This window comes from Sciurus vulgaris, assembly GCF_902686455.1.
Source record: "Sciurus vulgaris genome assembly, chromosome: 1".
Classification (NCBI taxonomy): Eukaryota; Metazoa; Chordata; class Mammalia; order Rodentia; family Sciuridae; genus Sciurus; species Sciurus vulgaris.
In genome coordinates, this window is record NC_136461.1 from 29,714,002 (window position 1) to 29,730,218 (window position 16,217).

Below are 16,217 nucleotides of genomic sequence, written 5' to 3' on the forward strand. Positions count from 1 at the left end.
GAGTCCGTCTGTCCCGGCTTTACCACAACTTGCTTTGTGACTGTGGCACATCTGTTTTTGGCCTCAATTTCCCCATCTGTATAAGATGAGGCTAAGGATTCTTTAATCTCTACACTGATGATAATCACAAGGCAGAAAAATGACTTTCCTTTCCTACAGTCATCAGCAAAGATATTGGGCAACAGGCAGCGGTGAACCCTATTTGAGGCAATGCCACACACCTGGGCACTCAGCAGATTTCTTAATAAAATTTCTAACTAGCCCAGGTTCTTTGCTACTGGTGAAGGAATTCTTTTTTGCCAAACTTAACTGTTTCTAAGACTATACACAGTAGGCTTAACCATGTTGCCTTGAACTTCGCAGATTCTTCATAAATATAAGCACTTTGATTTTTTTCTTTTTTGGGGGGTGAGGATAAAAACATTCCTGAATTCCAATTGTCATAGAGATAGTCATAGAGATAGTGATGAGTTCAATGAGAAGTTATTGCTCTAGGTATTTCAGATGGAAGGATTAAAGGCTTTTGAGGGCAAGACTTTTTTAACCTTTAAAATATATCTAGCAACTTGAGTATTTCAGAAACTAAACTTCCTCCCTAGAAACAGCTAGCTTAACACAAGACTTAACAGCTCGTGTCTTCCAGTCTCACCCCAATTCTGGCTCTGCCGCTTGCAAACTGCATTCCCTTGCTGTCCTTGGTCTCCAACTGGTTTATAGCAGTGCCAATAGCCTCTCTCACCAGGACTCTATGGGCAGATAATGTATCTCAAGTGCTTTGGCACCCAGTGAGAAGATGTGGCTTCCCATCCTGTTAGCCCCTGAAAGTACCAAATAAACTGGGAAAATCAGCACATGAAGAACAGGATGGGTTGGGTATAAGGACATTTTCTTCTCTGATCAGAGAAAACACTTATTCTTGAGAATCAAATCAGTGAAAGGTGGTGAGGCTCTGAAATTCAGCCCTTACTGATAAAAGGCCCATCAAGTTACATAGTTCTTTCACTCTACCTTCTCTTCTATGTAGTCTTCTATACATAGATTAACACATTTACCAAAAATTTCATTTTAAGATCCAGCAGAAATGTTCCTTCTTCTACAAGTTCTTTCTTGTAGATTCTAAACTAAAATTCTAAAGTTTTTACAGCTTTTGATACTCTGTCTTAGACTACTGGCTTATGTGTATATACAATATTTACAAGATCCCTGAAAGCAAGAACCACATCTCATCTCTGTATTCCCTCAAGGCTAGTCCAAGGGCCTCTTATGTAACAGAATCTGAACAAGTATGAAGGGAGGAGTTATTGCTGTCTGGAATGAAAAGGTTTTGCAAATAGCAGTGATGATTGCCAAAATAATGTGAATGTATAATGCTCCTGACTTATATGTCTAAAAATGCTTAATTTTCTGTTACATATAAGTATATATTTATTTAATGCTGCTGGCAGCTCAAGTCACTCTAGAAAGAATGCTTCAACTTGAAATAACAAATCTTCAATAAAAGACTGACTCTGGATATCTTCCAGGAATACAAGCTTAATGTCTGCTATGTAAGTCTATGAATAATGTTAAATTTGAGGAAAAAGTTATCAAACTGATAGCATATTGTGTATGAACTGGACATGGGCAACATATTTTTTTAAATATCAAAGAGGCTTTTGTTAACTTACTTTATTTGGTTTTCAATAAAAATAGAGATTTCTAACTCAACAGGAAGACAACAGTGATAAGCAATTATCACACAGTAGTAGCTCAAAAAATTTCAAAGTCTTTAGAATTCAAGTACCAGGTCACAACACCTCAGTTTGATTCCCTCCCTCTCTGTGGAATTCCAAGAACTTGTTTGGTTCACTTAATCATCTTATTGGCGATGGTCCTTTCCTGTCATTTCCTCAAATTCACTCCTGATTTATGGCTCACAATATCTCAGTCACCTACAAAAGCATCTGGAAATTAGAAATTTTAGCCAGCATCAGGAATAAAAAAAACTTTTTTAAATGAAGTTTTTGTAATGAATGCTGATATTCACCACTAAAAAAATCCTCAAGTATAAAAATGCGCAAATCTGTGCTTCCTTTTTTTTAAATTTTAATTTTTAGTTGTTGGTGAGCCTTTATTTATTTATTTGTATATGGTGCTGAGAATCAAACCCAGTGCCTCACACATGCCAGGCAAGCGCTCTATCACCGAGCCACAACCCCAGCCCTCTGTGCTTCTTTTTAAAATAAAATCTTTAAGATACAAAGAAAAAAAATTCTACCCTGACACAACAGCCATACAAGGAGCTGAAAGATCTGCTGTTTCCATTATGGACAACATGAGACTTTAAAACCACACCACTGTATGAAAGAAAATGGTAGGACTTTCTGAACAGCACTCCTCAGCCCAGATGTGCGAGACAGGCACAGGCCTCCATCCTCAACTAGATTCCCACCACCTTTGCAAAAATCACTGAACGTGTCTTTTAAATGCTGGATATTAGCTCTTCATCATTCTGCCTTGAGGATCTCTTCTCTTTAAGTTCTTTGTCACAGTCTGGGGAAATACTCTGGCTTTCTGTGGTATTGACAGCATCTGAGTCCAATCTTCTTCTTTTATTCAGTTGGTGCAAGTGGGATTTGGATTTTATATGTGCTGATAAGACAAAACCAAACAAACGAAAGCCTCATTAGAATTTTTTAGAATTAACCCTAAAAGCAATTCAATTACATAATTTTTGTTTTTAATAATAAACAACAGGCTTGACAAATAAACCAGCAGAGCTGCTTAGAATTTTTAAAGGAAAAATAAATTATGGCCAGCTAGCTTAGAAAGTCAGAAAGAACTTCCATGTATCAAGTGCTAGGTAACATCACATCACTAACCCTCACAACAATCTTGCAGGATGGTCTCTTCTTACTTTTAAAAAATTTATTATTTTGGGGGGTACTAGGGACTGAATCCAAGAGCGCTTTACCACTGAGCTACAACCCCAGTCCTTTTTATTTTAAGACAGGACTAAGTTGCTTAGACTGGCCTTGAACTTGGGAACCTCCTGCCTCAGCCTCCCAAGTCGCTGGGATTCCAGGTGTGTGCCACCATGCCCAGTTCTTCTGCTCATTTTATATGGAGAGAAACTGAAGTTCACAGAGGTTGTATATTTTGTCCAAGATCACACAGCAGATAAACTCTTCTGCTTAGAACTATGGCTCCCAAAGGAGACCCCACTTTCCAGAATCAGGTCTCTATGATATATGGGCTTCCTGTTACAGATGCGTTTCAACTCACAAGGCTAAACTGTTAGAAATTCAAATCTTTGTCTATGCCTCACACTGCAGCATCAAACCTATCACGTGCCTCTCCCACTCCTGCCCAACTCTCATAGGTTGTCCCTCTTGGTCTGATATCTCTAGGCCTAGATCAAATAAGCCATTTGAAGGACTAACCCACAAAGCTTCCATTCTGTTAGCATACAGTGCTCCAGAGAGATAGTAAGGGGTGTTATCTCTGACCATCTATTCGTTCTTTGGGTCCACAAGTGAAGCTGAGCTGTAGTATGATTCAATTGTTGACCTCTCACCCTAAGACAGTTCTCACTTCTGACTAACTCATACAGTCTCATTTTTACTATCCTGTTCTTCTTCAAGGAAATGTCTCCTAGAAACACCTAAAGTTAGGGATGATTTGATTAATTTCTTTTATACATATTAAAAACGTTATTAAGAGCTTAGAAGCGCGCTTAAGTAAGGAAGAGGTTAGAAGTCAAAGAACAGTTTCTTGGGGAGAAAAGTCAGCTTTGTTCTCCAAATACAGCCTAAGGCAAAAACTAGGCTCTGGACTGGCTCTCCATGGCAGCAGGAGATGGGAGCAAGGACATGACAGATGGCACTATAGAAGGGCTTACACAGCTAAGCTCACAAAAGCTCACAAATGTTGCTTCTCTAAGGCTCCCCCTGAATGACATTCAACAAATCGAACCACTAAGTTTCCTTTACGAAACAATCAGACACTCTCTTTCCCTTCCCCTTTCATCATTATAAACCAACGACAATCAAGGCTTCTTCTGCTGGCTAGGCAATCACAGCCATCCCCAGCCTCTGACAATGGAGTTCATTTTGCCAGTTACCAGTTAATAAACCTAATCATTCTATTGGTTGATATGAGGAGAAAAAACTACTTCTCTGAGAATCCAAGCAAAGTGGTATTCTGAACAGAAGGATTCCAGCCACTGGGTAAACTACAAGCCCCACTGTACTTAAAAGGAGCGAGCCTCACATGTTTCTAAATTCAAAGCCTGGGGATGAAGTTCCATGGGCTTCGCCTAGATGAGTACAGAAATTCACAGGAGAGTGACATGGGAGTGGGAGGTGATTGTGGTGGGACAGATCCAAGTTCTAAAGCAAAAATGCAGAGCCTTAGGGCAGGTAGCCCTGGTGGTGGAGAGCACTACCCTCTTCCTGCTTTATACATGCTGTCAGCTTCCCTTCCATCTTTCACCAGTTTGAGCCATTACCAACTAGTTCAACAAATTACCTTGAGAAGTACTAAAGAGATAACTACTTCAGAAGAATGTGCTTGGAAGAAGTAATGGCATTTCCTGCTCCCTCCCAGCTACGCTTCTACTTCTTCAGGTCCTGGAGGAGGTGCCTTGACTCCCTTACAATTGTATCTCACCCCCACTGAGTTCTAAACATGAAAGGCCAAGAAATTTCTCTCAGGCAGGATTATGAGGTCAAAGGAGCTCTAGAAAGATAACTGCAAAACTCTCTGTAGAATTTACCTATTCCAGTTAGAGCTGGAGGGTATAAGATATTCCTTTACATTTTAGAATGCAGAGACAACTTCCCAGTTTGGGAAAGCCTCCAGGGTATTTTAAGCACAGGCTCTTAGAGGAATCTGGCTGTCCCTTTACAAATGAGCAGACTCCAGCATTCAACCTACCAAAGACCTTAAGTTTCAGGAAGGCAATGTAACCCACCCTTACATATTTCTCCATGCCTTTCCCACACTCTACCTGCCCATTCACGGTCCCCAATGATGATTCGACCACAGAGATCACACATATGGTAACTTCTCTTGTTCTCGGTTTCATTGAATGGCATCTTCATGGGAGCAACTGCAGGCTTGTGACCCTAAAAACAACAAAGGCAGAGAGGGGGAGAACAATCAATTTAGAGATTTGGGTATAATTCTCTGATATTAAGGGAGTGGGATTTTCCCAAGGTTCCTTTTTCACACCTAGTAGAGCAGGTAGGCTGTGAACAAATTTTGTCAAAATCTTTTTCTTTCTTTTTTTTTTTTTTTTTGATACAGGGGATTGAACCCAGGGGTGCTTAACCACTGAGTCACATCCCCAGTCCTTTTTATTTTTTGTTTTGAGACAGGCTCTTGTTAAGTTACTTGAGGCTTCACTAAGTTGCTGAGACGCTTCGAACTTGCGAACCTCCTGCCTTAGCCTTTTGAGCTGCTGGGATTACAGGTGTGTGCCACTGTGCCCAGCTAGAAATAACCTTTCCAAATGCGAAAGTAGAAACACAACCTCCAGGGATCTAAAAGCAGTCAGCCCCTCTGCTTTATTCCCTGGAAAAAGAGACTTGGTCCCCAACATAATACCAAAAATATTAGTGAAGGAAAGTGCTTCAAAAATTATAACAAACTGTACAATGATTAATAATCACCTGAATAAAACTTTGCACTATATCAAGAGCAGGTTCCAGAACAGACTCCTTCCACTTTGAGATATCAGACACCTCTAGGCCATATACCGGAGGGACACTGGGACCAGGTCCTAATGATGACAAAGAAAAGTTGTGAGATCATCCTCCAAGACCCAATCTATTCTACTCCTAGGACTCTATAACCCTCAAGAGTAACACACAGGGCCAAAGGAATAAACATTCTGACCATGCCTGTCATCCCACCATAATTAACCACAATCCAAGAAGGACCTACAAGATTGTGTTTTTGTTTTTTGTTTCCTTTACTAGAAATTGAACCCAGGGGTGCTTTACCACTGAGCTACATCCCCAGCCCTTTTTATTTATTTATTTTTGTTTTGAGACAGGGTCTCACTAAGTTTCTGAAACTGGTCTCAAGCCAATAAGTCTGGTCTCAAGCTTGTGATCCCCTGCCTTGGCCTCCCAAATCACTGGGATTCCATGTGTGCCATGCCTGGCAAGACCTTGAAAGTTAACTTGTCTGAAGCCAATAAGTCTGGTTACACATCCAGAGACTAGGTGCGGAATCTTTCTAATCAGTCAAGAAATCAAAATGGAGTAACAGCTCTAGTGAACACTATGTGGGCTACAATATGAATGTAGTACACAATAGGAAGAAATAAATTAAGAGCTTTAAGTGTCTGAGTTCCATGTCATCTTATAATTATGGCACTCTGTGGCAAGAGAGTTCTCAGCTTTCTTTAGAGGTAGACATTAGTCTCAGGGAGTGTATATCCCTCCAGCAGCCTTGTATTCATAAAAATCCTTGACAGCATGCCGGTGACCATGGGTTGGGAACAACAGTGAGCTGTTGAATCTGAGAACTGGAAACATGTCCTGGAATTAATCTAGCTGAACCCCTTTTCTTAAGAGCCTACTCTATTCAAGAAATACCTACTGATAAAGACTTATGAATGGAGATGTGGCTGAAGGTTGCACACAGTGTAGCTGCAGGCATTTCACCCAACTGAGCCACCATGTACCAGGACTTTAGTCTCTGCTAGTAGCTTCCCCAGTCTATAGACAAACTAAATTGCTATCTACAGGTAGGTGAATTCAGTTGACTAAAGGCAAAGAGCATCACCCCATGGACAAAAAACATCAAAGGCATCAGAATGCCAACGTCTGGCAGGTGCTGGCCTTTTGATTGTGCCAACCACAAATAAGATTCTTTATAAACTAGACTGGGCTGCACCTGCCACCACACGGAAAGGTGAAACTGGGAGGGTACAGGCAGCACCCACAGTACACCTGGCCTTGGCTAAGCTATGCACCTGTTTCCAGGCCACTCTACATTTTCCTTTCTCCTCTAAGTCCTTTGTTGGGCTTCTGTGCCCTGTCTAAGCACCTTTCAACAAGTTCTCGGCTCCCAGCTGCTATTTCTGGCTTGAGTCCAAGGCCAAGCTGGGGTGGGGAAGTCCCTCTGGCTCTTTGCCAGAACCATATCCCAGCAGACCAGCCCTGGCCAATCACATGTGGCTCCTGACTTACAGAGCAGCTGTGCCTTTCACTCTAGCACCAAGACTGTGCTGGCACATACACGAATGAGGAACAGGCATATGACACACTGTGCTATCGACCCCTCCCCTCAGGGATAAGGGAGTGACTGTGGCTTTACCACAGGAGGAAGTTCCAAATTATTACAAACAAACCTTTTGTTACACTTATTGTCAGACTTGGGAAGAGAAACTGCACTTGAAATTTATACAACTGAACTTAAACTTCAAATGACACAGAGTTCTCCTCCATCATGATATGCAGGGAAAGAAGACTATGTAGATGAAAGCAACCCAGTGGTCTACAACATGGATCAAGGTATTTATGTGTTCAGAGCATACACACTAAGGAGCAGGGGTGAAGGTTTCAGTAATCCTACCTGTAACTGAAAGCAGAAATCTACTGGCAAACAGTAAATAGAGGATGATTCAGTAGTATATTTAAAAAGTATTCACAAGATTAAATGGAGTTTCACTTAAATTAATCTCCTTTTACCTCATAAGTACACAATTTCTTAACAAGGCCCAATACTAATGCTATCTAGCTAACAATATAACTAAAAGAAACAAAAGTGTAAATTTTGGAGTCAGGCCTGCATTCAATCTGTACTGCTGGAGGATTTGAGGCAAGTTATTTAACTTCTTCGGGCCTTAATTTTCTCATCTGTAAAAAGAAAAGACTAATCCCTGAGGGTTCAATAATACACGTACAACACCAAATTCAGTGCCAAAGACACAGTATAGAGTCAATAATAAGAATTTCCTTCCTCTTCATTTAAGAGGTCTGCTTGTCTAAAGCTTCAGTTGAAACAACTTAAATACCATGTCTGACTATAACGAAGAGGCTGGAATAAGTGGGGAAGGTTTTGTCCCCACCCCATACTAGAGATTGAATCCAGGAACACTTTACCATTGAGCTACATCCTCAGCCCCTTTTAAAACATATTTTTTATTTTGAGATAGGGTCATGCTAAGTTGCCAAGGTTGGCTTCAAACTTGCAATCCTCCTGCATCAGTCTCCTGAGTAGCAGGGATCATAGTTGAGCATCATCACACTCAGCAAGGTTTTACTCTTTTCTGGCCCAAAAACCATTTTAATTAGGAAAGCTTTTAACAGAATTCTGATTGCTCTTCAGGTGCAAAACTAAAGCTAAAATCAGCTCCAAATACCAACTCTGCCAAAGACGTTGCTGTTTCCCTCTTACCTATTTGTAGTAAGTACCATCTGGTCAAGGGATAAAGAATACTGCTCAATGGAAACTATTTTTTTCCGAAATGTCACACACACAAAAAATATCCCTGAATGATCATTTATGCAATACATCTTCTCCCTGGTCAGATCCCAAATTTTAGAACAGGTGCTCAGAGGATACCTATATTCTATTAAAAAAATGTGGGCCCAGAGAATAAAGATAAACATGAGACTTACTGCTCAAAAAACGGTTTTTAACCCATCGGTTTTGCTTCCGGGCATATCTCTTAGTTACTTGTTTCAGAGCCTCAATACCTGAAAGATATGGTAGATATAGGAACATCTAGGTAAGTACATCTTTCCCTGCCAAAAAGCAGGCCCTCCCAGCCCAGCAGCAGAAAAAATTAGCACAATGTTAGCTTTGAAGGATGACAATTTCAATTCTGAGCTGAAGGTAATTTGGGATTCTCTAGCCTCAGCTCTTGCTCAGATCATACCAGCAGGGTATTCTGTCACCCAAGGATGTCCAAGACTAGGTTAGATGGAGGAATTCACACCTTTTTTTAGAAGCTGGTTACTAGTCTCTGGTGTGCATTTTCCCTCAGTGATCAGGTACTCGTGAAATTCCTTGAAGCCAATTGATTGGAAGATACCATGTTGATAGTCCTGGCTGGGAATAGGAGAGCATCAGCAGATGAGCCATTGCCTCTGAAAGCTAGCAGGGGCCTTGGAAATGATCTAGTAGAGCCATTTCATTTCATAGAGCCATTTCATTTCATTTCATTTCATTTCATTTCATAGGAAACTGAGATCCTGAGTAGTTCCTGACTCTGAAATTCTCCCTTCCCCTCCCCACCACCTCCCAAATTACTTCCTTGTAAAGTAACTCCTTTGAATGTCTGAAAGATAAGAAACTGCAACTGTAACAAGTACAGTAACACTCCTTTCAAAACACTTGCCAATGCCAAGGACAAAGGCTAATAAACAAGTAGATCCAAAACCAGGATTATGTCTATGGTCTTTCAACCACAGACAAGGGATGGAGAGTAAATCAGAGTTAATAGCCAAATCCTCACCTATTTTCTGAAATGTTCTTCTGATTATAGCGTCTGTGAAAATCTCTTAGTTCCTCCAAGAGCCCAGCAGTAAGCATGTCATCCACTCTCTTATCCAAGCGCTCATCTAGAACTTGAATCAAATTAGCCCATGAACCAGTAAGACATTGAAGGTGCCTACAATACACTTATATGATGAACAAACAGGCTGTCATGGAGAAGAGAATTTGTTCAAATAGAAGAAAGAATTCACACTTCAAAGATTTTATAGTAATTCAGGTTATATTTACTCAACTTCAACAACTCCAAATAAAAACAGCCAGAATGAAGCACATATATTCTCATTATATAAAGCAAAAGCATATAATTATAGATATTATGAAGGATAAATATTATTGTATGAAATATATATTCATTGTTTTTTAGAGGCAGCTGAGGGTCCCCTGGTTTACCTTTATTTTATATAATTTTGTCATTGTTCATCTAACTTTGTATTACTTTCCATATATATGTATACATGTATAAGCCCCCAGATGACTGGAGAATATCATGTTAAATGAAAAAAGCCAATCCTAAAAAAAGGCTGAATGTTTTCTGATACACAGATGCTAATTTCACAATAAGTGGGGAGGTAAGGTAGGGAAGAACAGAAGTACTTTGGATTAGAAAAAGAGGAATGAAGGGAAGGGAGGGGGAATGGGAATAGGGAAGACAGTAGAATGAATCAGGTATTACTATCCTGTGTGCATATATGATTACAAGACCCATGTAATTCTATATCATGTACAACCAGAAGAATAAGAAGTTATACTCCATAAATGTATAATGTGTCAAAATACAAAAATTATATTCTTCTATGATGTATAACTAATTATAACAAATTGAAAAATATTTTTTAAACAAAGACCCCTCCAGATGACACCCTGGGTAAAAATGAGGAACTTTAATACAAAATCATCCTAGGTTTATCTTAAACTGAGCTAGAAAAAAGGAGCAAGGAGTGAAAGGTCATAATTATTCAGATATGGTGGCCAAAACTAGGTTTATTTTGAATGAGATATTATTATTTTATGATGAATTATAGGCTTTTATTTATAAAAAGTCATTATTAAAAATTATCTTTTTCTATGAACTCAAAACTGAGAATAATTTAGCAGCAAATTTTCACCATTTCAGTTATGTTCTTCTATATCTCTATCATTACTATTTCTTGACCTGCAATAATAGTAACCTTTCTTCTTCCTAATAATAGTAACCTTTCATTTATTGAGCACCATGTGTGCCAAGGCATATTCTGAGCACTTTGCATTAAGTACTTTACTTATGTATTCACTTATTTTGCAGTGTTGGAGATCAAAGCCAGGACCTTGGACACACCAGACAAGAACCCTACCACTGAGCCACACACACCCCCCAATGCAAATTTGTGTGTATTAATTCATACAATCCTCAATAAATATCTCCATGTTATAAGAGAGTTGGGGCACAGAAAGGTAAACCAACTTGTCTTAAAAACTCACATAGGTAGATGATGGAGCAAGAATCTGAGATGAAATAGTGTGCCTCAGAACCTATGCTATTAATTACTACATAACACTACCTATCCACATAATAATATCTTCCCAGTCCTAGCCCATAGGATACCTTTACAATTAATCCCTGATTCCCCCTGGAAGAAGGCTCATCATCCCTCCTGTGGTTCCACAGTACTCTGCGTATAGCTCTTATTCATGTCTGAAACTCAAGTACTACACAGAGTACTCAGCACTTCATTGATTGCTTACTGAATGTTTGCTGGATGAGTAAGTTACTACAATTACAGGGCATTATTATACTTCAGCAATAAAACACCATCAGGCAAGCTAACTAATCACAATATCCATTTTCCAGGCCTACTACTTCTAGAATAATTAGTAATCCAGCCTCCAGCCAACCCTGAGGTCAGACCTCCTTCCAGAGGAAACCTTCCTTTTTTTCCTTCTCTTTCTTCTTTAGATCTTCCTGGTTGGCAGTTTCTTTCCCATTCCCCCCATCCCCTCCTGTCCCACCCCTAGCACCTTATCCTAGTACTGCCCTTCCTGCCTTTCTAGACAGACAACTAGAAAATGGCACTGTATCTAAGTCAATGAGTAATAATAGTGTAATAAACTTAATGGCTAACACTAGTTTAGTGCTTATTATGAGGCATTGATAGTTCCAAGCATTTTATATACAGTAACTTAGATTCTAAGTTCTACCTTGGATCTCTAGGACAAAGGCTTTTACCTGTTTGGTCAGCATAAAGCCAAAGGATGCAAGGGTTAGGAAACTTCAGAGGGCCTCCAAGAGGACCACCACCTTCCTCTGCATGTTGACGATGAAGAAATTCACTATGAGAGATTCCTGTTTCTTCAAACACCTGCAAGCTCCTAAGTTGTTTCAAAGGAGATGAGGGAACCCATAAAAACCATTAGGAAATATTCACTCTCAAGTGAAACAAGGATAAAAGCTGTATATAGTAGAAAGCCTCACTTTCATTTTCACTGCATAAGTCCCCCAAAACAAGGTCCAGAGTTACTCTATTCCTATAGCTATGCAGAAAGATTTCTAAAGAAAATTCTAGGTAGAATGAGAAAAACTGTTATTCTTCTACACATGCATTCTAAAATCAGTAAAATAGGTTTCTTCTACATAAATAGAATGGGACTCACTTTCAAGGGAGCAGTAAAAGAGCTTGTTTGGGACAGTTTGTACAAGCTAACAAGTCTGGTCTCGCTGGAGTTCCTTTCCCACAGTATAAAAGTATGCTGTATATCCAGCTCATCAACTTTCTTTTTAAATATGCCTAAATTTAATGAGGAATGCTGCTGGCTAATCTAGTACTCTATTAGTACAAAGATCACTGAAGAAAGAACCATCCACTTCTGTGCAGATCTATTATATTATGCAGCACAGGTAACTGAACTCCCAAATCTATACTCCACCACTCTGGGTGATTGCAATTTATCAGCCTGAAAGTGATCCTTCCCTTCCTGACCCAATTCCACTTCCTGAAAACCCAAACACAAGAGTAGAAACCCCTTGTCTTTCAGTGTTAATGGTCAAAGAGGATCTATAAGAGAGAAAAAAATGTAACAGGGCTGGGGAGTGGCTGAGCCTGGGGAGTGGCTGGCATGCACAAGGCCCTGAGTTCAATCCCAGCACACATAAAAAGGCAAATGTAAAGAATACCATACTTATCTAGACTTTAGACTACAAACTCAACCCTAAAGAAAAATAAAAAGGCCTTCAGACAGGTGTAATGGAGCATGCCTATAATCCCAGCTACTCAGGAGACTAATGCAAGAGGACTGCAGATTGAAGTTGAGCCTGAGCAACTTAAACCATCTCAAAAAAAATTTTTTACAGGGTTAGGGGTGTAGTTAGCCCAGTGGTAAAGTGCTTTTCTAGCATGTATGAGGCCCTGGGTTCAATTCTCATTACTACCAAAAAGTACACAAACAAACCAAAAACTCTATCCTGCAATCCTTTCTAAAGGAGAGAGACTATCTGAGCACAGTGGCACATGCCTATAATTTCGGCAATCAGGAAGCTGAGGCAGGAGGATAGCAAGTCTGAGGCCAGCCTAAGCAACTTAGCAAAACCCTATTTCAAAATAAAAATTAAAAGGGCTCAGGGTGTAGCTCAATGGTTGAGTATCCCTGGGTTTAATCCCCAGTACCACAAAAAAATAAAAAATAAAAACAAAAATAAACAAAGAAGAGATTCTAGGACTCTTCTTGGAAAATAGTAACCCCCCGTATGGCACAATTCTCACATTCATTACTAGTTTAGAAGCAGCAAATACAGAGAGCTGATAAGAAAGAAAGAACTGAGTAGTCAAAGGGGAGAATAATAAAAATCAAACTTGTCATAAAAGAATAAAAAAAATATAAAAATGAATGTTCATCTATGTGTTCTTGAGTTTTATAAAAACTGAAAGATTTCTATTAAAATGCTTAAAATACAAGTATAACTTAATTATAATTAATCCAGAACATGCATTCTTTATCAGGGTGATACTGCCTTCAAAGGGGTAAATAAAACTTACAATGTTTTGTGGCACTCCAAAGGACAACCCCACCTGAAAAGACCTTATTATTATTTGTGTGTGTGTGTGGTACTCACAATCGAACCCAGGGATACTCTACCACCAATATCCCTAAACCTTTTTAAAGTTGCCCAGGGATTGTAGGCATGCACCATCACACCCAGCTTCAAGATCTTCTTCTTTTTCTTCTTTTTTTTCTTTTTGGCGGTGCTGAGGATTGAACCCAGGGCCTCGTGCTTGCAAGGCAAGCACTCTACCAACTGAGCTATATCCCCAGCCCCAAGATCTTATTCTTTAGTGTGAAGTTTCTTTCACCAGGAGGTGCGGGGGTTTACAATTAGGAAGAAAAGTTCTAGAAAGTTTTCTGGAGCACAGAATAATGAAAAAAAGGATTAAGAAACACTGATATACAAAAATCATTTGAGTGGAATACTTTATAACCCCTATCAATACCAGAAGTTACTGTAATATTTAATATGAATAACCATCCATATAGTAAGTTCTTCACTAGATGTTTCACTTTGCCAGAAGTGGTAATCACTGCCAACACTGCAGAAAAACAAAGCTAACAGATGAGGCTGCCATTCCAAAATAACCTTAGAAAACATGACCTTATGAGTTCATTCACCACCTCTCTTCCCTACAAAAGAAAGTCTCTGTGTACAAAGGTGAGTTGAGCTATGAGACAGTTTATAAAATCCACCTCCCACTGGGAAAGCTGCTAGGGCAGAATTCAGCATTGCACAACCAATTATGAAACCCAAATCACAATGTAAATGGACTGCCTGCCAGAAAAAATTTATATGAAAACTGTTATACAAGCAAAGATCAAATAGAAAATGAAGCAAGATTACATAAGCCCTAGGGGAAAATGATATTGTATTATGCATTTAAAATGTAACAACAAAGCAGGGTGCAACTATTTATTGAGGGAGTTGGGCTGAGGCAGGAACTCAGGGCCTCCTAAACTGCTGAGCTGGAACAACACATCAATCTCCCCTAACTGCTATTACCAAGCCTCTCTGTGACCCAGACAAAATGAACATCTCACTACCCTCCAACTCTAAAAGAATTCCAGGGCAGCAGGCCCAGTCTTTCTTACCTGGCCACTTTGCGCTTGTCATGTGGGTGTAACTTGGCAGCCATTTCTGGGTCTACCTGGCTTAGGCGTTTGTGGAGTACATAACCATCCTCCTTTTCAAGCTCCACTTTTCGGTCAACCACTTTCTCAGTGCCCATCTCTTGGGGCTATTAAACGAAGGTTTAGAGTAAATTTAATTCAACAGTTCAATAAACATTGAGAGACCATATGTGCCAGGCACTTTGCTCAATGTTAGGAATACAGAATGGAGATGAATCAGATCTTAGCATATGGTGAGAGAGACAGATGATAAACCAAAAATTCCAATACGCTGTGGTAAATGCTGTGAGATCACAGCAAATAAAGAGGAAGGAGGGCTTACTATGTAGGTAAGTACTCATTTACCCTTGCTTCCTTGTCATAAGCACACAGGTACCAGGGCTACCACATCTATTTTAACATTTCCAGGAATTTAGTCCAAACAGTGGGCTAGAAATGCCAGCACATTAGCATATGTAAAGTACTACCCAACACAGTAGCATCTCCACAAGAAAGGTCAGTGTTGGACATCTCTCTGACATAGATACTGTGCTGCCAGCCAGGAAATGCTGAATCAGACTAATGGACTGTTAACTTACATGGAAATGCTAATTAATGCACAGAAGAACATTTTTTCCCACACATAGCTCCTGCCCTTAGGGCAGCCTTGAGAGCACACTTCACATATGAAGGTGGCATTTGCTTCAGAATATTAAGTAGGAAAATTACAGTTGCTGAGTACAAGAAACAGGCAAGAGTCAACTTTCTTCCCACTAAAACTAGCTGGCATGAAAGAGGAACTCATTTCTTCAGTTGTGCTACAAGTCAACATACCTTGGTATTAACAAGAACTTTCCAGAGCAGAGACTCAATGTAATAATTGGTTCCTCCCACGACAATAGGAATTTTGTCTCGAGCAAATATATCTTCAATGTGAACATTAAGAAAGACACCATGATATTTAAAATTAAGAAGAGAACCCTGCCAGGTGCAGCAGTGCACACCCGTAATTCTAGTTACTGGGGAGGCTGAGGCAGAAGCATTGCAAGTTCAAGACCAGCCCTGGCAACTTAGCAAGACTCTGTCTCAAAATGGAAAATAAAAAGGGCTGGGATGTAGCTCAGTAGTAGAGTACACATGGGTTCAATCCCTGGTACTGTCTAAAAAAAAGAAAAGAGAGAGAAAGAGAGAGAGAGATAAGTCTGACTCACTTGGGAAAGGGAGTATTAGCAAGAGAGCATATTTATTTGCAGAGGTAGAAACCAAAATGAATTTATACCAACCTTGAAAATTTCCTATAAATTCAGAATCATTTCCAATTAGCTCTGAAGGTTCTTACATAAACCAGAGACAAATGCATGATGGCAAGTCCTTCCAGTTCTATAACTTTCTAGTGGCAGTTGCTCAGGAAGCCACCAAGGTGATGTCCAGTGTGAGACTTTTCCCTTCTAAGAAAAAACAGAACCTGGTTTCTCCAAGTCATAGTTCTTGGCCTATTTTTACCATTATGTGGTAGCAATGAACATTTTAGCCACTTGAGACCTCACCAGATAAACTGAGAAGCACAAGTTCTGAAACAAACAGACATAAAC

At 39.7% G+C, this 16,217-nt stretch overlaps 1 protein-coding gene across 3 annotated transcripts in view; it reads right to left on the reverse strand.

Moving 5' to 3' along the window:
- Positions 1–2,056: 2,056 nt before the first annotated feature.
- Positions 2,057–16,217, reverse strand: part of TRIT1 (tRNA isopentenyltransferase 1) — a 44,920-nt gene continuing 30,759 nt past the window's right edge. For 2 of the 3 annotated variants that reach the window (XM_079113495.1, XM_079113497.1), the window contains exons 3-11: positions 15,460–15,556; positions 14,608–14,753; positions 11,702–11,844; positions 9,458–9,569; positions 8,939–9,051; positions 8,619–8,696; positions 5,655–5,764; positions 4,991–5,108; positions 2,057–2,631 (exon numbers count right to left, since the gene is read on the reverse strand). In XM_079113495.1, the coding sequence (XP_078969621.1) occupies positions 2,462–2,631; positions 4,991–5,108; positions 5,655–5,764; positions 8,619–8,696; positions 8,939–9,051; positions 9,458–9,569; positions 11,702–11,844; positions 14,608–14,753; positions 15,460–15,556 (1,087 nt within the window). In that variant the 3' untranslated portion in view covers positions 2,057–2,461. The remainder of the gene's footprint in view (positions 2,632–4,990; positions 5,109–5,654; positions 5,765–8,618; positions 8,697–8,938; positions 9,052–9,457; positions 9,570–11,701; positions 11,845–14,607; positions 14,754–15,459; positions 15,557–16,217) is intronic. The other variant, XM_079113496.1, reaches the window with a different exon arrangement.